This window comes from Leptonychotes weddellii, chromosome 2 (genome assembly GCF_054177405.1).
Source record: "Leptonychotes weddellii isolate Sample4059 chromosome 2, ASM5417740v2, whole genome shotgun sequence".
NCBI classification, from domain to species: Eukaryota; Metazoa; Chordata; class Mammalia; order Carnivora; family Phocidae; genus Leptonychotes; species Leptonychotes weddellii.
Window position 1 is genome coordinate 25,464,607 of NC_138370.1, and position 22,727 is coordinate 25,487,333.

The 22,727-nt window shown below is 43.7% G+C and overlaps 1 protein-coding gene across 5 annotated transcripts in view; it reads right to left on the bottom strand.

Annotated features, from left to right (window-relative positions):
* Window positions 1-20,693, bottom strand: part of POFUT3 (protein O-fucosyltransferase 3) — a 73,905-nt gene extending 53,212 nt beyond the window's left edge. Inside the window, exons 1-4 of one of the 5 annotated variants that reach the window (XM_081808939.1) lie at window positions 20,154-20,693; window positions 12,616-12,768; window positions 12,039-12,266; window positions 8,966-9,260 (exon numbers count right to left, since the gene is read on the bottom strand). In XM_081808939.1, coding sequence (XP_081665065.1) covers window positions 8,966-9,260; window positions 12,039-12,185 — 442 coding nt within the window. In that variant the 5' untranslated portion in view covers window positions 12,186-12,266; window positions 12,616-12,768; window positions 20,154-20,693. Of the gene's footprint in view, window positions 1-8,965; window positions 9,261-11,914; window positions 12,267-12,615; window positions 12,769-19,865; window positions 20,013-20,153 lie in introns of those variants that run through there. The other 4 variants (XM_081808949.1, XM_081808932.1, XM_006748119.3 and 1 more) reach the window with 4 other exon arrangements.
* Between the last annotated feature and the right edge of the window lie 2,034 nt (window positions 20,694-22,727).

Genomic DNA, 22,727 nt, shown 5'->3' on the forward strand with positions numbered 1-22,727 from the left:
GGAAGGGGAGCACTGTTCCAGAACGAAGCGAGGAAAGAGGCCTCTCTGAGGAAGGACCACTCACAGACACCCGACTGGTAGGAAGGAACAAGCCAGGAGAGCGCATCCCAGGGAGAGAAAGAGCAAGTGACAGGTCCTGAGGCTGGCAAGGCTTCCCTGGTGTGTGAGGAGGGACGGTGAGCAGCTCAGGGTGGAGAGGAGAGAGCACGGTGAGCCTGAAGAACCCAGCGGGGCAGAGCCCGCAGTCTCAGAGGCCACAGTAAGGACCTGGAATTCTAACTAGAGGAGACATCACTGAGGGTCTGAGCAGAGCCCTGCTACTGGGTTCACCCTCTGTAAAGTGCCACACAAATAGTTAGGTAAGTCAAAATAAGATGTCTATCTAAAATAAGAGGTTTGGGGTACCTGGGTGACTCAGTTGGTTAACCGTCTACCTTCGGCTCAGGTCATGATCCCAGGGTCCTGGGATCGAGACCCGCATCAGGCTCCCTGCTTCTCCCTCTGCCTCTGCCCCTACCCCTGCTGTCTCTCTCTGACAAATAAATAAATAAAATCTTTTTAAAAAATTAAAAAATACAATAAGAGGTTTGGGGCGCCTGAGTGCTCAGTTGGTTGAGCGCCCAACTCTTGGGTTCGGCTCAGAGCATGATCTCAGGGTTGGGAGATCGAGCCCCATGACAGGCTCTGTGCTCAGTGGGGAGTCTGCTTGAGATTCTCTCTCTCCCTCTCCCTCTGTGTCTCCCCCTGCTTGCGAATTGCTCTCTCTCTCAAAATAAATAAATAAAATCTTTTTAAAAATAAATAAATAAAATAAGAGGTTTGATTACAGCAAAAATATATATATGTGGACAGATAAACACATATACATATGTATACATATATTGTATATAATATAATATACAATCTATCACCTAGTTATTATGAGCTTCTTTTCATGTTCAACTTCATTACTGCCCACACAGTCCAATTAAGTCCATCTCCTTCCCATCTCCCAAATAAGTCTTTTTTTTTTTTTTAAAGATTTTATTTATTTATTTGACAGAGAGAGACACAGCGAGAGAGGGAACACAAGCAGGGGGAGTGGGAGAGGGAGAAGCAGTCTTCCCGCCGAGCAGGGAGCCCGACGCGGGGCTTGATCCCAGGACCCTAGGATCATGACCTGAGCAGAAGGCAGACGCTTAACCGACTGAGCCACCCAGGCGCCCCCTCCCAAATAAGTCTTAATCTGGCAAGCTATTAAGAACAATTAGCTACTAATTAATGCACAGAGCCCAAAAGAAGTTCAACCTCTGGAGACAAAAGTTACTAAGAACTAACATGTAATGGATGAGATCAGCAGAAATCTCTAGCCCTGAGCATGGTTCACAGATGTGTCACTCATGAAGTGGGTTATAGCCATATAAGGAAATCCATCAAGGCTGTTAGCACATCAACTGTGATATACTCATGTGAAACCAAACTTGTCTGTTTTCTGTGCTTCTCCAGGGCATGGCAAGGGGACTGGCAAACGGTGCCGCTCTGCAGAAACCCCGTACAACTTCATGTCCGAATAGAACCAATAGGACACATCCCGAGATACAAAGTAATTGTGAGACAGAACCCACCTTGTCCCCACTCACCGAATTTATGCATGGAATGAAGGAGAACCTGTTTTAGGATTCTTGGATTCCATAACAAGGCCAAGAATACAGAAAAGGATGAGAGAGAACAGCCTGTGGGGGACACTTATTGAAGTGTTTCTATGGCGAGCACTCGTGCCCTGCTCTGAACCCCCTGTTTCCACAGGGCTGCCCGGAGAACTCTGAAATATGTAATATGTTCTTGTAACTTAGAGACAGAGGACTAGTGCCTACCTCACGCCTGAGGAGGCACCCGAGGACCGTGGACCAAGGATGGGCTCTCCCTACCCATCTCCCTAGGAAAATCTAGAGGGTGAGAGGATGTGACCTGCCCATGATCCCAAAGCTAGCCAAAGCAAGAGGTGGGTGATACTTCCCTTGACACATGTGGGGAGCCAGTCGGCAGCCTCGGGTCCTCCTACGAGAGCCCTACAAGGAACAAAGAGACCTCAGCAGAAAGAAGCTGGATGTGTTCTGCAGGGTGCCAGGAGCTGGGAAGCCATCTGACTACGCAGAGTAGAGACGCAGCTTCCTGAGAAAGGAAACTGTAAAAGTCCAACACGCAAACTCCAAATGGCATGCAAATGCCCCAGAATAGAAAAAGTATACTTCATCCTCTGCCCGACCCACTCAAGGACACCGGCTCGAACCATCTGCCTGGTTCAGAAGATATGAAGCCACGCAGCCAAGTAAGAAATGTCCTATCTCCTTAATTCTCCTCCCTGTCCTCACTGCACCTCCACTGAGCTCCCAAAAGCAGCTGGTGATGGGGGGAGAGGGAGCAAGCAGAGGGTAGAGAGCAGAAAGAATACAAGTCCCTTGCCCAGGGCAGTGGGCTTGCGGCATGAAAAGAGCTCCAAGCTGGCGAACACAACAAATGTTACCTAGGCACATTCAGAGTCGGGATGGGATTCTACCTGGGAATGAACATGCCACTTACTAAGCTTGAAACTGCACTTGCAACGTAAAGTGACCATAAAATCGTCCATTGCTTCTGAGTGAGCACAAAGGCTGGAGATCTGCCAGATTTTCCAGTTAGGGATGGTGAAAATTAGCCCCCTGAATAAGGCTTTAAAGCGCAGTGAGAAACACACGCATGTTGATCTCATTCCATAACTCATGCTTGGTCATTGTCAGGCTTTGAATGAATGAATGAATGAAAGAACGAACGAATGAAATGTCTGAAGGGGAATGAGTAAACAAAAGAGTAAACCTGTGCACAAAACCCAGAACATGGAGAGATGGCTGGTAACAGAGTTCACTGATGAGCTAGCATTTCCAAAGGAGAAAGATGATGGATCTGTTGTGCAGGCTCATAGCCTCTGGTGTAGACAGTGTGGTAAAATATTAGTAAACAGAGTTTGAGTTCTAGAATCAGATATTCCGATTTGGGTACATGATCAGGCACTTTCCATCTGTGTGACCTTGGGCAAGTCACTTACATTCTCTGAGCCTGTTTCCCCATCTCTAAAATGGTAATAATACCCAGTCAACTACATAGTGTTATGATGATTTTAAATAACAGAATACATGGAGAGTATCTCTTTGGTGCCTGGCAGAGTGGGCAATGATAACGGCAGTGAAATCCCAATGGGTTTGCTATCATTCACTCTAAATGTATTTCATTACAACGCTCTGAGAACTGGTAAGCTGTAGATGGCTTATAACAGAAACTTTTTCTCTTCCTCTGCTAAAGACCTTCCTTGTAACTCCGGTTCTTGAAGAAGTCTTCCGGAATGATACCACCCATTTCTAATGATTCCTTTACTCTATGTCTTCTCCGAGGTTGGAAATATAATCTGGACTATATTATCTCATGCCTTGTCCATAAGGAGAAAGTTCTGGTTCCTACCACCCACACAGGTAACCGAAGACAAGCCTTTTCATGCCGTGCTTTACTTCCTTCTTCATCAAAAAAAGATAGAATGCCCACCTATGAGGCTGTTTTGAGAAGGCAATGAGATCATGTTCAAGGAAGCGGTAGGGGGAACATGGAGCCTACCACGAGGGTGGAGGTATTGGAGCTCCCAGCAAGCAGTCAGCACTCAGTCCCAGAGAGCTGGACTGGAGCTGTCCTTTGAGGAGGGCCAACCTGATGTCCTTCCTCTTCATAACCTCCAGACTTCATCAAGGTGTGCTCATCCCACATTCCTAAGGGGGTAAAATATTTCAGGAGCCTCCTTGTTTTCTTTATCTCCACGTGCCCCTGTTTACTAAAACCTCTGTTGAGCAGCTCACCTAAAACATAAGCAGTTCCCCTGCTCTAACTAAGCCCATTCTCGTCAAGGCTGACTCCAACCCGTCCTTCAGGAGAGACATCTTTCAAGAGAACTGTCTAAAAACCCAGAGTTGTGTTAGAAATCACTACAGTGACAGTTTCGAAGACTCCCATAACCCTTGGACTTTGGGTTTTAAAAAAAAAACCACTTTATTCACTTGTGACTGCTTTATTTTCATTTCAGAGAATTGTTAATGAAGCTGAAGATTTGCATTTCTCAAATGGCTCAAACCAGACACAGTATTCACAGTGTTCGTATTAAGTAAATAACTCATATCTAGGAAGAAGAAAAAGAAAGTAGGCTACAAAGGAAACAAGAAAACTCAAAAATATTCTGGTTTACAATAGCTTCGAGGTTACATAATCCTCCAAGTTTCCATTTCGCTAAATTAGGTCAGCTTTTGACACCAGCATCATTTTCCCTGCCTTTTCTTTTTCAATCCTGCTGCGGCAGAGACCCAGGCGCAGTTGTGAGTGACCTACTTAATTAGAATTTGTGGAGCCCTCAGACAGAAACGTGTGGTGTCTTCATTCTATTTTGCTCAACAGACCTCCTTAATGAACTGAATCTCTAATTCAGCCAGCTAAAAACCACACATCTTAAGCAATTCCCAAATCCAGATATCCAGGTTTAATTATACTCATGAGTATACATTCAAATGCGGTACAGACAAAAGAGCGATGGATGAACCAAGTGTGAGGGCCCGTTGGCTCTCAGTCCCACTCTTCTGCTGACCCCAGTGCAATCTTGGTACATCCCTCACCTTCCAGGGCCTCAGTCTTGTTACCTTGGTGAAGAGAAGGTTAGACTCCTGCATCCTTTTTGGCTTGACTCTCTATGAAGATTTCCTGAGCGCCTACCAAGGATAAGGTGCTAGATGTAAGGGGTAGAGGAGGTACAAAGATGAACGGACGTTGCCCTATCCTCAAAACTTTCCACTCCATGAAGGAAGAGAAGATCACACAGAACAAAACCAAATGCCTAGTTACCTCATTTATCTTATTTATTCCTCAGGATTGGCATTGTGCCTGGCACACCGTAGAGGCTGCATCTGATGGGAGGGAATCCGGAGTGGATCACAGTGTTCTGAGTTGGCTTTTAAAAGGCCATTCAACTCTCAGGGGTTCCCTGATAACATTCTCCAATGTGATGCAAAATCTTAAGCCAACGTTCAAGTGTTCCTCGTTCTGGTCCCAATATACCATTCAATCTCCATCTCTCTCTTACCCAGAACTCTGCTACAGCCCTGCTGTACCTCAGATATTACCCATAACTTTCTACTTCTCTGCTCACATTCACGCCATCCCTCATCCCGACATGTCCTCCAATCTCAACCCAATCCAATTCCGTTATCCCTCAACATTTCGAATTTCTCCTGTTTTATGAAGGCGGTCTTACAAAGCCTTTCCTGACTCCTCCAATCATATGTTCTCTCTCCCTTCTTTGAAATTCCACAAGATTTATTGACACTTCTGTTATGGTACACTTAGAACTGCATTACTGCCAGGTTATATCTTTGTCTCAAGATAATAATCTGTGACATTAGATGCTACATTATTCATCCATGTTGCCAAACAAATGGTGGGCATTCAGTAGATTGTTTGACAAGACAAATACAGAAAGGACAATCTAGGGCTCAGAAACTGAATAAACAGTGGCAGTAAATTAGTACATTTGTGGCTTCTGCTTAAAATGGTGACTATTGCAGTTTGATTCTTAAACCTAGGGTTTGGTTGATAGAATCACAGTGGTTAGAAGTTTAGAAGACAGGCTGGATTCAGATTTCAGGGCCTTGAATGCCAGGGTAATAAAAATGGCATAGGGCACCTGGGTGGCTCAGTTGGTTAAGCGTCTGCCTTCGGCTCAGGTCATGATCCCAGGGTCCTGGGATCGAGTCCCGCATTGGGCTCCCTGCTCAGCGGGGAGGCCTACTTCTCCCTCTCCCTCTGCCTGCCACTATGCCTACTCGTGTTCTCTCTCTATCTCTCTGTCAAATAAATAAATAAAATCTTTAAAAAATAAAAAAATAAAATAAAATAAAAATGCCATATATTTAGATCTCAATGAGAGTCACGGATGGTTTCAGGAGCTGGAGAGTAACAAAACCTGAGATAGGAAGATCAAGACAGAAGCATTCCAGTTAACGCATCAGTCTCCTGGGAACTGGGTTGGAGGTAAGTCCATCTCTGAAAGAAGAATCGAGTCTTGGTGTGCTGATAAAATTAAGTGCATGAACCTATAGATCTGTGAGTCCTGGAAAAGTCACTAAGCTAAATACTGCTTTGTAGGCTTCCTGGCAATCCGATATTTTAGTACCTACCTCAATAAAAGGAAAGAGACCCACACCAAAGCATCATTACTAAATTTCCAAACAGGTGAATAGGAGAATATTTGATATTTTTCCAGAGAAGGGAGAGGGGAACAGAATACAAAGGAGAGGGAATCAAAATAGCTTTGGATTGCCCAGCAATAACAGCAGAAGCTAGAAGACAGAGGGAAAATGTCTTTCAAATTCAGAAAGAAAAGCATTTCCCACCTAGAATTCTATGCTGAGCCAAACCATGAATGAAGGTAAGGGTAAAATGAACACATTTTCACACATACAAAGTCTCTGAAAACTTACCTTCAGAACACACTGAAACAAAAGTATAAACCAAGAAAGAGAAAAATAAGGCATAAAAGAAACAGGAAGGGTGCCTGGGTGGCTCAGTCAGTTAAGCATCAGACTCTTGATTTTAGCTCGGCTCATGGTCTCGGGGTCATGAGATTGAGCCCTGCATCGGGCTCCCCACTCAGTGGGGAGTCTGCTTGGGATACTCTCCCTCTCCCCCCACAATCTTTCCCCCATGTTCTCTCTCTCTCTAATAAATAAGTCTGAAGAAGAAGAGGAAGAGGAAGGGGAAGAGGAAGGAGAGGAGGAGGAAGAGGAAGAAGAAGCAGGGAGCTAACACAAGAGTAAGGCATAGGGAACCCCCAGAACAACAGCGAACCAGGACAGCACCTGTGTACCCAGCAAAAAGGGCAAGAACTGGAGACTGGAGCAGGTCAGGAATCTCGGGGAGACAGGATGTGTTAACTTTCTGTCTTAGCTCTCTAACTTGCTTTTCCTCTTACATGATTTCCAAGGTCTATCAATGTTGGATGCTTGGAGCTCCAGGACATCCATTTCCACTGTTGTGTAGTGTCACATTGAATTTATATATATCACACTTCATTTGACCATTTTTCTCTTGTTGGACATTTAGGTGATTTTAAAAACCTTACTTAGGACAAACAATGCAATAAGCAATCCATGTGCATGTGTGAGATTTCGTGAGGCTTCATGCCTAGCAGTGGGATGATCTGGTATGAATTTATGTTGACTGATATTGCCAGACCAATATCCAAAGTGGTCATATCACGGTGGCGGCCTTTCAAACAAAACTTTAAAAAAAAAAAAGATTTTATTTATTTGAGGGAGCGAGCGAGCGAGAGAGAGAGCACAAGTGGGTAAAGGGGCAGAGGGAGAAGCAGACTCTCTGCTGAGCAGGGAGCCTGACCAGGGGCTCGATCCCAGGACCCTGGAATCATGACAGATGCCAAAATGACTGAGCCACCTAGGCGCCCCTAAACAAAACTTTTTAACATGTTATACATGCACATAGACCTCCAGTATTCCCAAATAACATGCTTAGATTTTACTTCTTGACTTGTCAGTTTTAGACAGTATATATTGATTCTTTCCACAGAAGATGAATATTCAACTCTCCCTCACCCCTGCCCACCCCACTCAATTTCTCACTCCCAGAACCTTCCCCAAAAGTTGTATCATTTTAGATAGATTAGTAATCAGTGTTGACATCATTATGTCATCTCAGTGAGCCATGTCATATACTAAGATGACTTTTCCCCCATAGCCTGTTTGCCCTGGAGTAGCATCAGATTTCTCAAAGAAATGTCTCACTATTAAAATCAGTAGCTATGGGGTGCCTGGGTGGCTCTGTCGTTAAGCGTCTGCCTTCGGCTCAGGTCATGATCCCAGGGTCCTGGGATCGAGCCCCACATCGGGGTCCTTGCTTGGCGGGAAGCCTGCTTCTCCCTCTCTCACTCCCCCTGCTTGTGTTCCCTCTCTCGCTGTGTCTCTCTCTGTCAAATAAATAAATAAAATCTTTTAAAAAAATCAATAGCTACACTTGGCAAGGGCATACAGCAGCGATGTGATGGCTGCTTCTGGCCTAAGCAAGGGGAGACCAGACTCTCTTAGTGGTTTCAGGCAGAGACCCCAGCCCAATCTCTAAAGGAAGAGTGTGGAAGTCTCCCTCTCTCTCCTCTCTCTCTCTCTCTGTCTCACACACACAAATACAGATACACATTCACACCACTCTAAAGCAGATTGGCTTCCACTGACTTCCTAACTGATCAACCTTGCCTATATTTGGTCGAGTTGGCTCATCTTTACCCTCTTGCCCCCTCCACTCATCCCCAGGAGCTCTGTATTTCCTGCCACCCCTGGCAGCTTGCTAATTCCCCTTGCTGGGTTTGGTTGCCCTCAATCCCAGCAGGACATATAATCAGCCTCAGGAAGTGATGAATACCAACTTACTCTCGATATTGTTCAGCCAGTGCTGAACAATATTTTTATTTTTATTGCTGATTACTCTGACTAACGAAATAAAGAACACTGTGCTTAGCTAATGTCCAATTAAACATTTGTTAAGGTCATCAAAATCTCCTGGCTTATTATCGCAGGTGACATTCTGAATCGATATCAGCAATAGAATCAATACCCAATTGCCTAAATACCAAATTCAGTAAGCACAGTGTCCAATTGTGAAAGGGCGAGAGGAAATATCCCTTCTCTTCAAGAATTACCAAGGGGCCAGCCAACCACCTTTATGTTGGTGAAGCTTGTTTATTTCTTGTATCTGCTAAATGCTGAGGCCTCTCACAGAACAAATGCAAAGGAAATCAGGCATGTCCCACGTGTCCAAGGGGAGCTCCACCTTCTCTTCCCTGGAGGTAAGCAGTAAGTCAGCTCTGGAGTAGGATGTCAGCAAGCCATGGGAGACAGGCAAATGCCCTACTTACCATAGAAGAGGAATGCTTTGGTCATGGGATGATGTAGAAAGGTCCGGTTGATGGTGAAGAAACACACATCTGTCCCGCACTGGCCGAGCCTTCCAGTCTCCCCGGTCAGTGGGGACCACCAGAGCATGATGGGGTAGCTATCAGTTTCCAGTTGGGTTTTCCTATTCAAGGTCAGTGCTTCTTTCCTAGGCAGTGGATAGAGATGCGCAGACTCCTCTTCCATCTTTGCCTGTCCATCTGGTAAATCGGAATTTTTAAACTTCTTCCTTTCAAATTTTCCCAGTTCAACCACTACCTAAAAGAGAAGACAAGTATTACAGAGCCAGATGGTTTCATTGCCTCTTGCACGTCTCCCATTCATCTTGATGATGAAGCCTCGTTTTAGTTTTCTATTGCAGCTAGAACAAATCACCACAAACTCAGCAACTGAAAACAACACATTTATTGGGGTGCTTGGGTGGCTCACTTGGTTGAGCATCCAACTCTTGATTTCCACTCAGATCGTGATCTCAGGGTCATGATCTTGGGGTCTTGGGATTGAGCCCTGCATTGGGCCCCACACTCAGTGAGGAGTCTGCTTGAGATTCTCTCTCCCTCTGCCCCTCCCCCCGATGTCTCTCTAAAATGTAAATAAATTTAAAAAAAAAGAAGAAGAAGAAAGTAACCAACACATTTATTATTGCATAGTCCTGGAGGTGAGAAGTCTGACCTGAGTCTCACTAGGCTAAAAGCAAGGCGTCAGCAGGGTTACATTCTTCTCTGGAAGCTCTCGAGAATCCATTTTCTTGCTTTCCTATCTTTTAGAGACACCCATCGCTTGGCTCGCCACCCTTTCTCCATCGTCAAAGCCAGCAATGTTGCCTCTCTCTGATGCTTATTCTGCTGTCACATCTCTGTCTGACCACAGCCAGGGAAGACTCTTCTCTTCTAAGGACTCATGTGATGACACTGGGCCCACACTGATAATTCTGGATAATCTCCTCATCTCGAAGTGTCTCACCTTAATCCCATCTGCAAGAGCCCTTCTGCCACGTGAATTTACATACCCACAAGTTCCAAAGATTAGGGTGCTGACAAAATATTTATCAACAAGCATGCTTAATTCTACTAAACACATGCCAGCTACATTTCTGCATTTCATCGGCATATAGAGTACCCGGAAATACTTCTGTCTCTTAATGAAACCCGTGAGAGTCAGGGCTATTATCTGGCTCTTACTCGAGACTGCATTCTAGGGAGATTTCGTTATAAATCACCAACTGGTTTCTTTTTATTACAGTTAAAGGAGTCATAACACAAGTCTTCTATTTCTAATAATTTCTACTGTGGCATCAAGTGAAGTCTACCATGAGTACTGGGCTCCCCTCCATGTAAAACCGTGTTTCTTTCTTTCTTTTGGGATGGTCTGGGTCACTGGATAGCTAGGCCATCAGTAATAAGAGTCTAGAGAGCAGGGCGGGCAGAGCGGACACAGATGGACAGCGATTCCCCACAGGTGATGGAAGCTCAGAAATGACATGCATACCAAAAACATGGCAATGTCTTCTGACATCAAAAGAAAAGCTCTTAGGGACGCCTGCATGGTTTAGTCGGTTAAGCATCTGCCTTCGGCTCAGGTCATGATCCCAGGGTCCTGGAATCGAGTCCTGCATCGGGCTCCCTGCTCAGCGGGGAGCCTGCTTCTCCCTCTCCCTCTGCTGCTCCCCCCTGCTCGTTCTCTCTCTTGCTCTCTCAAATATATAAATACAAAAAAAAAATCTTAGAAAAAAAGGAAAGCTCTTAGCTTCGACACAGCCATTCCTCATAACTGAAAAAAGTGCCAAAGTAATTGTCTGGTAAGATCAAAGCTCTGGTAACTTCCCACAGAGAGTAGAGAACTCCAGCCCCTCCCGCACAAGTCCGGACACCCACAAGACAGACGAAGAGGGAGTCAAGTATTTCCTCCAACCAGAATCCTGATCTGGCAGCAGAAGGTGGCACAAGTCCAGCGCCAGCCTGTCTGCCAAAGTACTTTTATATGCATTATCTCATTCAATCTTGATCAAGAGGAAAAAGCCCAGAGAACACCTCTGTTTCCATCAGCCCCACACCTGAACTGCTCACATCCACAAATAATCTTTAGAAGTCTTTCGGATTTCCAAATGGATAGCTGGTGCTTGAATGGGTCCAAACTATATCTGAATTCGTATCTATACTTTTTCTATTGCTGTGCCATTTTCACTTTAATTTGAAATCAGTAATGAACTTCAGAATCACCGACAAAATGAAATAGATGGCAAGACTAAAAAATGCTGCAGTTCAAACACCCACATTCAGGGATGCCTGGGTGGCTCAGTCAGTTAAGCATCTGCCTTCGGCTCAGGTCATGATCCCAGGATCCTGAGATCGAGTCCTCATCGGGCTCCCTGCTCAGGGGGCAGTCTGCTTCTCCCTCTCCCTCTGCCTGCCTGTCTACCTACTTGTAATCTCTCTCTCTCTGTCGAATAAATAAATAAAATCTTTAAAAAAAAAAAAAAAGAATGACAAATGTATTAATGCGGATGCTTGTGTTCCACAGAATGGATGTGCTTATTCTTAGAATACACACGGCTTCTTCAAGAATGCCATCTTTCACAAGTCACCGTGATAGGGGGCTTTGAGAAATCCATCTACATTTGACCCAGTAAGACAGACGGAGCTCTACTTTCTCTTTTTCTAGAACCAGGACCCTACAAGAGTCATAAATTGACCCCCTACTCACTGATTTTGTCTCTACCTGACACACCCACTCACTAAACCTCAGTTTTATCTATTGACAAAAAGAGTATTTCCCCTGCCTTAGACAGAAAACTCCCCAATCCTGAGAGATTAAGCAAAAAGTAAAGTACTTGGAGAGAACAGGGGTGGGTTGAGGGCGGGAAGGTTGGAATGGCTCAGCAATCGACACTAAGCAACCCAAATTCTTGCTACCTGGAGTGTGACAAGCAGAAAGACGGAGGCTGAGATGCATAGGCAAGATGCCAAAAGCTTCCTCCTCTGAATCCACACCATGCTGCCCGGCCCTGGGTGACTGACAGAGGGCTAGCCTGGTTACCAGGTGTTCTCGAGTCGCCCCACAGCCCAAGACAACTTCACGTGGAGGAACCATCTGGGTACAAATTTCTTCCACTGTCATTCCTGCTGGGACCTGGTTTCCATGAAGGACTGAGATCCCAGGTTCTGCAAGGTCCTGGCTTGGCATCGAGCGGGAACAGTATGCAGTCTTCTTAAGCTATCAACAGAGCAGCTGGAGATTCTTCAAACCAGAAGGCATCAAAAAATTCTGTAACAAATGAATAATTTTTTAGCCATAGTGCAGAAGATTTAATAAATGTAGTCTTTCAGGGTTATCACATAGAAACCTCACACTTTAAAACTAAAAGGAACCTTTGAGATCTGAGATACCTCACTCCTAGATAAGGAAACCAAAATCAGAGAGGTAAAGTGACTTGGTCAAGGTCACACAGCCCATTAGAGGACTGCGACAGGTCTACAATTAGGTCCTGAGTCTAAAAATCTGTTTCCACTTAATTTTCTCTGCCATCAGAAGATTGAATTCCACAAGTCACGTACATGTATTCATTTTCTTCTACTTAGGTTTCAAAGGCGTAGAAAAGTGGAATAGAAATTACCATGATTGGGGAACCTGGGTGGCTTGGTTGGTTAAGCTTCTGACTCTTGGTTTCAGCTCAGGTCACCATCTCAGGGTTGTGAGACCAAGCCCTGTGTTGGGCTCCACACTGAGCACAGAGTCTACCTCCCCCGTGTGTGTTCTCTCCCTCTCTCTAAAAATAAAAATGAAAAAAAAAATTCCCAAAATTATCCACCCACTCCTGTAAAATTTAAGGAGAAAACAAATAAAAGTTCAGGCTTGGTTTGAAAATAGATCATGATCAACTGACGCAAATTTTCCCTAAGGAAAACAACTTCCGCCACAACATAAGGAATTCTGGTTATTGATATATTTATTCAGTCTTTTATGGCAAGTGTAACAAAGCAGCGGGGTGTGTGAACAATACGATTCTCTGGAAGTTCTGAAATAAGATTTCCATCTGTCTGAAATGTATGATCTTTTCAAAAAGTTTTAAAAATGAACTAAAGAGTTCCAAACAATGCCTTTTATTCCCAGGGCTCTGTGCAGTCAAATGTCTCGGTCAAATGACCCTGTGGAGTTTCAGAACAGAGCAAGGATCAACATTCTTGAACCTGTTTTATAGTACCCCAAATATCTGGTTCTAAGATCTGATTGTACATCTCCCAGATACAGCATTAAAGGTATAATTAGAAATATAAAAATGATGTAGAATTCTGGTTAAAAACATTAGCCTTAAAGGTGTACTCCCCTCCCGTGCATCTACCTTGATTTACTTTAAGTCCAGGGTAAGTCCTTCAGCAACAAAATGACTCTTGGTTTCAGAAATCACCGATTATGTGTTTTTCCTCTTTTCCCCATGGAACTCTTGCAATCCACAGTAACTAAGAGAACAGCTCTAGAGTCAGCCTGCCAGGATTCAAATCTCAACTCCCAGCTGGTTTAACCTAGCCTCTCAATATCTCGATTTCCAAAATGTAGATAATAAGGGTGCCTAATCAGGAAGTTATTGAGAATTATATGAGATGAGATTACTAAAGATTACTTATTCAGAGTGTGGTACATAAATGTCCAATAACTATTTGCTATCTTATTTTTAAATATTCATTATAGGGCGCCTGGGTGGCTCAGTTGGTTAAGCGACTGCCTTCGGCTCAGGTCATGATCCTGGAGTCCCTGGATCGAGTCCCGCATCGGGCTCCCTGCTCAGCAGGGAGTCTGCTTTGCCCTCTGACCCTATCCCCTCTCATGTGTTCTCTCTCATTCTCTGTCTCTCAAATAAATAAATAAAATCTTTAAAAAAAATAAAAATAAAAATAAATAAATATTCATTATAATTTTTATTATACTTTTAAGTGTAAAACGAAGCTGAATCATATAAAGTATGTTGCCGCCCCATCCACTGGAACTTCAAAAGGAGACACGCTCACTTTGCCAAAGTAAAGGAGATCACTAATATTTGTTGAGTGACCTATTGTAAGCGAGGCCCTTCCTAAGTGTTCAGCTTGCATGAGATCATTCAATCCTCCCACAACTCTATGAAGGAAAAATTGCTGTCCTCATTTTTAAGGATGAGAAAACCCAATTTGAAAAAAGTAGATTAATTTATCCAACACTACAACTTTATAAGGACTACAACCAGAAACTAATTAGACTCTGAGGTTCATGCATTCTTGTATATTTTTTAACACTAAGACTATAAAATTCCCACCCAATAATACTAACACAGATTATTTGCCTTCATCAGAGAAAAAAATCTGTATAAAATCGCTCTCGGTCGGCCGGTATACCAGAGAAAATAGTAACAAAAATCTGTAAGAACCTGAAAATTGCCTTCCCTCTACTCAGTTGATGTTAGTAGCTATGAACTACCTAAAATGTGGAGCTAGCACTTAGGGTTTCAATCCTGGCTCTGTCATTTACACATAATATAAATTTGGACAAGTTACTAAATCTTTGTAAGCTTCGGTTTCATCACAATAAAGACTAAACGTTCACTGTCATTATTTCTTTCCCTTGCATTACAGGAAGATGATCCAATTTCTGTTTTATATGCAAAGGCTATTTATTATAGCTAGAATTAATGTAACCCAGATTAGGTAATGAATTATTACCACCTTAAGTGGGTATAAAACTCTATCTTCTTCAGAAGATTTTAACATCTATCACTCCACTCAATCTTATTGATAACCACTTTGTAAAGTAAGCAAGGTAGATTTTATTCTTAGTTTCCACAAATAAGGAAACCAAGCCTCAGCGAGTTTAAGTGATTTGCCCAAGATCATAGTTTCTATAGGTTGAAGTGGGTCTAGAAATCAGGTCACCTCTCTTCAGGCTCATGGGAAAGAAAAGAGATGGAGGAAATAGGACCACTTGTTAGGAGTCAAAGAGGGTCAGTAATAAAGGAAAACAAAAGATAGGGTGAGAGGGGCGCCTGGGTGGCTCAGTTGGTTAAGCGACTGCCTTCGGCTCAGGTCATGATCCTGGAGTCCCGGGATCGAGTCCCGCATCGGGCTCCCTACTCAGCAGGGAGTCTGCTTCTCCCTCTGACCCTCCTCCCTCTCATGCTCTCTGTCTCTCTTTCTCTCTCTCACAAATAAAAAAAAAAAATTTTAAAAAAAAAATCTTAAAAAAAAAAGATAGGGTGAGAATGGGAAGATATAGTTCGGGGTATTTTTACAGCTATCACAATGCTGTCCTAGGGTCTGTCCTAGGTAGGGCCTTTTTAAGTCTTGACATGGCTGTATGAACTATGACAGAGGAATTTAAGGTTACAAATTCCCTTTCATCCAAAGAATCTCAATTTAGCTTATACCCACAAAGCCAGAGGTATAGTGAGGTCTCAGGGACTGAGCTGTGGTTAAATGCCCACCACTATTCTAAAGAACAGAGCCGGTTAGTGTAGATGGTACTACAATTTATAGCATGCAGCTATCAACCAGACCTTGGGGCACATCAATCTAATATGTGGTATCAATTACCCAGGAGCTTGTCATCCAGTCACCAGTGGCCCCACTGGTGGGACAGATGGACTTGGAGAGAGCGTGGCAAAAGTCAGTAAGCACCATGCAATGGGGCTCCAGGAGGAAAGCTCCCTTCTGTTTCATCACTGCCCGCAGGGTGAATCTCAGAGTCCGCCAAGAAGGTGCCCCAGAACACTCCATTCCCGGATGAAGCAATGTGTGCTTGTTCAGACAACCATGGTAGGTAACATCTGAAACGGACGCTCGCTAACCAACCCTCTTGACCCTAGAGCTGAGCTTCTGAAATGCATTTTTCAGCTTGTGTGCACTGCCTGGGGCTGGCCATCTGCTGCCCAGAGCGGGATCTGAAGCTGAGCGTGACTAGCTCACACTCCTGCAAGCACTAGTCCATCAAAACCAGCAATACCTTCACCCTAAAATAATTTCAAATTTCTCCACCTTGTTTTGAATTAAAATGGACAGAGGAGGGATCTTAGAGCACATTAGCAGTCTGAGGATGCCAGCTTCAAATTTCAGCCTCGCAGTGCCAGTCCAAGGTATAGGTTAAGGGTCTCAGAAATGGGACTCAGAAGATGATTTCTGCCCTGCATCTCTGAGTATAAAATGAGAAGGTAACCCTGGGAGACGCATGGGGTTTTCTGACCCTGACACTTTATGTGTCTCTGTCTCTCCCTTCCTGTCCCCATGGCAAGGGGAAGAGGTGAGGCAGAGGCTGGGAACTCTGGGTAGGCTCTTTTGATCATCTCTCCCCTAGTCATTGGTGGGTCAATTGAGTTAATAAGCGACTGACTGTCTAAACAGAGCTTAAGGTTAGACCAGGGAGAGTCTTTAAAAGGAATGTATCTAATTACCAAGCTTAAATTATACCCACTAAGGTGTAATTTCTCAAGTAGGTTTGACTCCCCCAAAGTATGTTTTCATTTTATAATGTATAAATCCTCACAATATCCCTTAAACAGGACTGTCCTGAGAAAGACAGATGATGGCAGGCTGGTGGGAAGGTCTAAGGGCCTTTGGACAACTCTCCAGGAGCTTTTCAACCACTCCCTTCAACTACTTGTCCTCATCAACACTCCTCTTTCATTCCTATTTGGTTTCTCCAAAAGCCTAACAACTGGTGTTCCTACCAGTCTGACCCTTTGCACTCTCCACTTGACTGTAGAGTTGTTTCTGGGATGTAAACTGGATCTCTCTCCTCTGATTACGATCCATCAACGGTTTCCCACAGATTTCAAGATTAAGATCAAATGCATTAGCTCCGAAAACAAGACTCCCTGTACCCTACCCTGCTTCTCCAGCTTCCTCCACACACAGCCTTTGTTCCGACTCTTCCTGGAGTGTAGCTTCCTGTTCTGTGCTCTAGTCCTTACCTAGCACATCCACACCTCCTTCACTAGCCCAGCCATTCTCCTAGACTCTCCAGGCCACCTGCTTTGGCCAGCCTTACCCCTCCCAATGCCAAGTTGGGAGATCTAGGTCCATATCATTGTGCTTGTTTCTATCACAGCAGTGGAAAGAATGCAGGAAGCTGGCAGATTTCAGGAAACTTTCTGAAGTTGCTTTATTGGATGCATATAAAACACTTGTCGAACATTAAAAAGTTGACATACTCTTAATTTGCAGAAAACTTCCTTAGTGCCTGTGCCTGTTCCTTGGGCATATGGCGAACATGGCATGGTGGTTCATTTCCACTTTCATCCAATTTTCTTTATTGACATTTATTGGTGTTCGCTTTCCTCGCTCTTTTTAAAAAGACTTCATATTTTGCTAAGCATTTATTTTTACTAGAGTGCTTAGGGTTGAAGATTTCTATCTGGGAAGGTCATCCTCTTCCACCAAGCACACATTTCAGGTAAGACAGATAAATAAGGAGAGATGAAGGGATACTGGCAGTCATGTGAGGCCAGGCTGGTGATTAATGGTGGGGAGTGGGGGAGAATTTGCAGCCCGAGACCTTCACATCTCTATTGTAGAACCAAAGGTTATGTCATTCTTAACACTTAAATTCTGGACATGCTGAAGCATTCAAATTATGTAGTATTAATATAACTTCATTTAGTGGTGCTACTTAATGAAGAAACTAACTTAAAACATTTCCAGACCAAAAAAAAAGCAAAAAACAGAAAAGACTGACATGAAGCCTCAAATAGAAGCATTCAAAGGGAATAGGTTTTTTTAAATAAAGGTGAGGGCACAAAATTGTGAAGATTCTGTATTACACCAAGAACTTAGCTTCCGAAGAGCAAGACTTTCTCAATCTTTCTCCTTGGAAGGTCTTCTTAGTAACTGTTCTTTCTCGAAGAAGAGTTTATTGGTTACGATGTAACAATCTTCCTACCCGGCAAAAGATGTGAATTGAAATCCCTCATCTGCTTTGATCATTTATGTAATCATGAGTGAGGCACCCGTTAAATAACACCAACACAATGTGGCTAACATTCCACATGCCCAAAGACAAAGGGCTGGACCAGGGGCTTCATCCCAAAATGAAGCTCTCTGATCCCACAAAGAGTGTCCAGGAGCAAAAACTCTCCACGGAAGAAAGACCAATCAAGTAAAGAGACAGTCATTAAGATAGTCTGAGTCATCATAAACCAATAGTTCTGTAAATATAAAGAAATATTTCTATATAACAAGTTTAGGGTTACTTTATCTTCATTCTCCTTTTTAGTAATTCAGCATTAACTTTTGAAAACTCAAATTTTATTCTCAAAGAAATAAATACCTTAAAAACACTGTAAATAAAGACAGACATATATTTTTTTTTTAATGTTTAACAACCCATGTTCAGAAACACTATAATGGGGGCGCCTGGGTGGCTCAGTCGTTAAGCGTCTGCCTTCGGCTCAGGTCATGGTCCCAGGGTCCTGGGATCGAGCCCTGCATCGGGCTCCCTGCTCCGAGGGAAGCCTGCTTCTCCCTCTCCCACTCCCCCTGCTTGTGTTCCCTCTCTCGCTGTCTCTCTCTCTCTGTCAAATAAATAAACAAAATCTTAAAAAAAAAAAAGAAACACTATAATGTTTATCGGGAAATGCTGGTAATTGAATTAGGTATTGCATTCCCACTGAAATCAACACTTTACATTCCACATTTAGAAAGCATTTAAACATGGGTTGGAAATGTCTGCATCTGAGCAATACTTACACATCTGGAATAACATTATTGTTTGTCCAAACTATGTTCTTGTTCTTTATTTTCAAAATTTAACCCTAGTTTTAATTTTTTTAATGTACTGTTTGTAGGATAAACAGTTCTTTTAAGTGAAGAATAAAAGATGAGCCATAGTGACAGTAACAGTTAAGGCTGTGTATTTAATTCACTGTTACACACTGCCATCTAGCAGGCAGCCCGCAAAGGAAGAGTTACTACAGCAGTATCAAAGATGGAGCTGACCTTAATGAACCTCTGACGCTAGGACAGTGCTTGTGGCTTGCAGACAGCAGGAGAAAGTTGTGAAATTGAGGTGAAGGTGCTTCTAGATTGGTGGGTCTGCCACTTTAGTGTGCAAATACCTGGGTTGCTTATCCGATGCGGAGAGCTGGGACCCACCTGAAAGCCCCCTCCCTTTGAGAGATCGCGGGGTGGGCCAGAAACAATGCCCTAGTTGTAGTGTGACATCACGAGCAAGCCCAAGATTGGTCATGAGCTTCTGGGTTGTCTCATATGGAGGGAAGGAAGGGCATACAAGGAGAATGAGGTCCTGAAGACCAACTTGCCATACACCCAGCCAGAGCGCAAGCACTCCGCAAATGAAATGAACCAGCCAAGTCACCGCACGCATTTTAGGGAAATGTGGCAGCGAGTAGGGGGGCAGTCTGTTGGGAGGTGTGATGTTAAGGAAAACAGTCCTTTTGCGTGACATTTGCTACATATTCAAGAATCATTAAAAGATGCCCAGAAAATGAAAATCACATCGATGTTATTTCTACATCTTACACAAAATGAGGGCGCTAATCGGGTGAAAAATACCGAAGAAATGGATTGCATATGGATAACGAAAGCCTGCCGGTCTTGGGGCTCCCCCCAGGGCATTTTCTCCATGAAATACGCAATGCCCACTATAGCTGGGCAGTCAGAATCCCTACCACTTCTGCACACAATTCCAGCAACAAGTGATTCTCAGAGAAAATGTGGGGAAGAAGGATGCAATTCTCAACACAACCTGGCAGAGTGAGGCTCTGGAACTGGCGGGGCTGGGAGGATCGTGGCAAAGGGGAGGGACGTGAAATCCCCCCAGTTGCCGGCGGCGGGGACCCGCGGGCCTTCCCCGGGCTCCTGCGGCTCTGGCGCGTCACCGGCCTCCCACCTGTGCTTTTCCAGCCCCTGATAGTTTTAAATCTCAGGCGGTCTCTGGAAAGCGCTGCCCAAGGTTTCCCAAAACAGACTTGGCTTCTTTTTCCGCGCACAACTCCGTCTTTCTCTGGCACACACTCCCTTCTGGGCACAAAGAGGAGGTGTCCTGCGGCTGCGAGTCCGGCGGGCGGCTTCCCAGCTTCCGTGCGCACCAGGAAGTCTCCTTTGATTTGTGGGCATCAAGACCCTGTCCCCACCAAGTATCACTCCAGCCAGAAAAGACCCAGTGCCTCCCACTCACCTTGTCTCGGGGTAGGAGGCTCGTTCGGCGGCCGGCAGCCCCGCGGTTTTCCACTTTCAGTTTGCACCCTGCCCGAGCTGGGGCGAAGACTCGGAAAGGAGGTTTGGGAAAGGGGGGATGACTCTTCGCGCGCCCAGGCCCAGCGATCCTTGATCCAGGTTTTCGCCGGTGCCGGGCTTAGAATCCAGTCCACAGGGGTTCCCGGGAGCATCTGTTCCTCCCCTCACACGCGAGCCCCCACATTTCTTGAAAGTTCCTGGGAAGCTCCTGAAATTCTCTTAAGTCAGTCGTGGGACACTTTCTGCGTCTCAAACTCTGAGAAGACTGAAGCAAATTCAGTCACCTATTCAGGAAAACTGAGAACATGGTAAGCAGAGCAGAGACCTGGGTACCTTTCACCGGGTACCGTGTTTGGTAGACTGAGCAGGATGATCATTTGCCAGTAAAATGAAACTTACTTCAGGCTACTGAATTCCAAATTCGGAGAACCCAAGTAGAATTATTTTGCTCTAGCCTGCAGGAAGGTGATACACGTAGGGAGGTAATTCAAGACCTTGGTAGGGCCAGGCCTAGGTTGAGGCAAGTGAGGCATCCAGGGCTCAAAATATGAGGAGACACTGACTGAGCCATGTAAATGCTGGGCACACTTGTAGGAACCTGAGTCATCGCTGCCCTAGGCCTGCCTCACTGTAGTCCTGGCCCCGAGAGTTCCAGTGCCAAGCACCTCAATTAACTTCTCTGTAAAAACCAGTTGATGATAATAATGGTATCAACTTCAAGGAACACCAAACACAAAGGAAAAGATTGATAAATTGGATATCATTGAAACTAAATTCTGTTCACCAAAGACACTATTGCTAGAAGGGAAAACAATCCAGAGTAGAAAATATTTGCAATAGATTTATTTAAGAAAGAATTCATATCCAGAATATAGCCAAGAATGCCTATAATGTGGTAAGAAAGAATTGAAAAAGCATCCTAATAAAAATCTCCTCTGGGAAAGAAGGGACCAAAGACTTATACAGCACGCACTTCATCAAAGAGGAATCTGGCCAGTAAGTATGTGAAAAGATGCTTAACTTCTTTAGTCATCAGAGAAATGCAGATTAACACAACAATTATATACTACTACACATCCACCCACCCCAAAATTCGTGTGGAACCACAAAAGACCTGGAGTAGCCAAAGCAATCTTGAGAAGAACAAAACTGGAGGTATCACAATCCCAGATTTCAAGACATAAGACCATAGTAATCAAAACAGTATGGTACTAGCATAAAAATAGCCACAGAGATCAATAGAACAGGATAGAGAGCCCAGAAATAAGCCCCACTCCTATATGGTCAATTAATTTATGACAAAGAAGGCAAGAATATAACATGGGGCAAAGACAGTTGTTTCAATACATAGTGTTGGATAAACTGGACAGCTACATACAAAACAATGAAGCTGGACTGCTTACCTACATCATACCAAAAAATAAATTTGAAATGGAGTAAAGACCTAAATATGAGATCCAAAACCATAAAACTCCTGAAAGAAAAGATAAGCAGCAATCTCTTGGACATTGACCTTAGCAACATATTTATGGAGATGCCTCCTGAGGCAAGGGAAACAAAAGCAGAAAATAAAGGATTGGGACTATATCAAAATAAAAAGCTTTGCATAGCAAAGGAAACCATCAACAAAACAAAAAGGCAACCTAGTGAACGCAAAAGATATTTGCAAAAGATATATCTAATAAGGGGTTAATATCTAAAATATATGAAGAACTTAATACAACTCAACACCAAAAAAACCAAACAATCCAATTAAAAATGGGCAGAGGACCTGAATAGACAGTTTTCCAAAGAAGACATCCAGATGGCCAACATGAAAAAAATGTCGGAAACATGAAAAAATGTTCAACATCACTAATCACTGGGGAAATAAAAATCAAAACCACAATGAGATATCACCTCACACTAGTCAGAAAGGCCAGAATCAGACAAAAAATAACAAGCGTTGGTTAGGATCTGGAGAAAAAAAGACCCCCTGTGCACTGCTGGTGGGAATGCAAACTGGCACACCACTATGGAAAACAGTATGGAGATTCCTCAAAAAATTAAAAAATAGAACTGCCATATGATGCAGTAATTCCACTTCTTGGTATTTATCTGAAGAAAATGAAAAACTAACTCAAAAAAAATATGTATATATATACAGTTGACTCTTGAACAATGTGGGAGTTAGGGGCACACCAACCCCCACCCCATACATTTTTGGTGTATGTATTATATACTGTATTCTTATCATAAACTAAGCTAGAAAAAAAATGTTAAAAATCCCAAGGAAAAGAAAATACATTTACAGTACTGCACTTTATTTATTGAAAAAAAAAATTCACATATAAGTGGATCCATACAATTCAAACCCATGTTGTTGAAGGGTTAATGGTATGCACCCCTGCATTCATTGCAGCATTATTTACAATACCCAAAGATATCGTAAGAACCTAAATGTCTATCAGTTGATGAGTTGGATAAGAAATGTAGGGCGCCTGGGTGGCTCAGTTGGTTAAGCGACTGCCTTCGG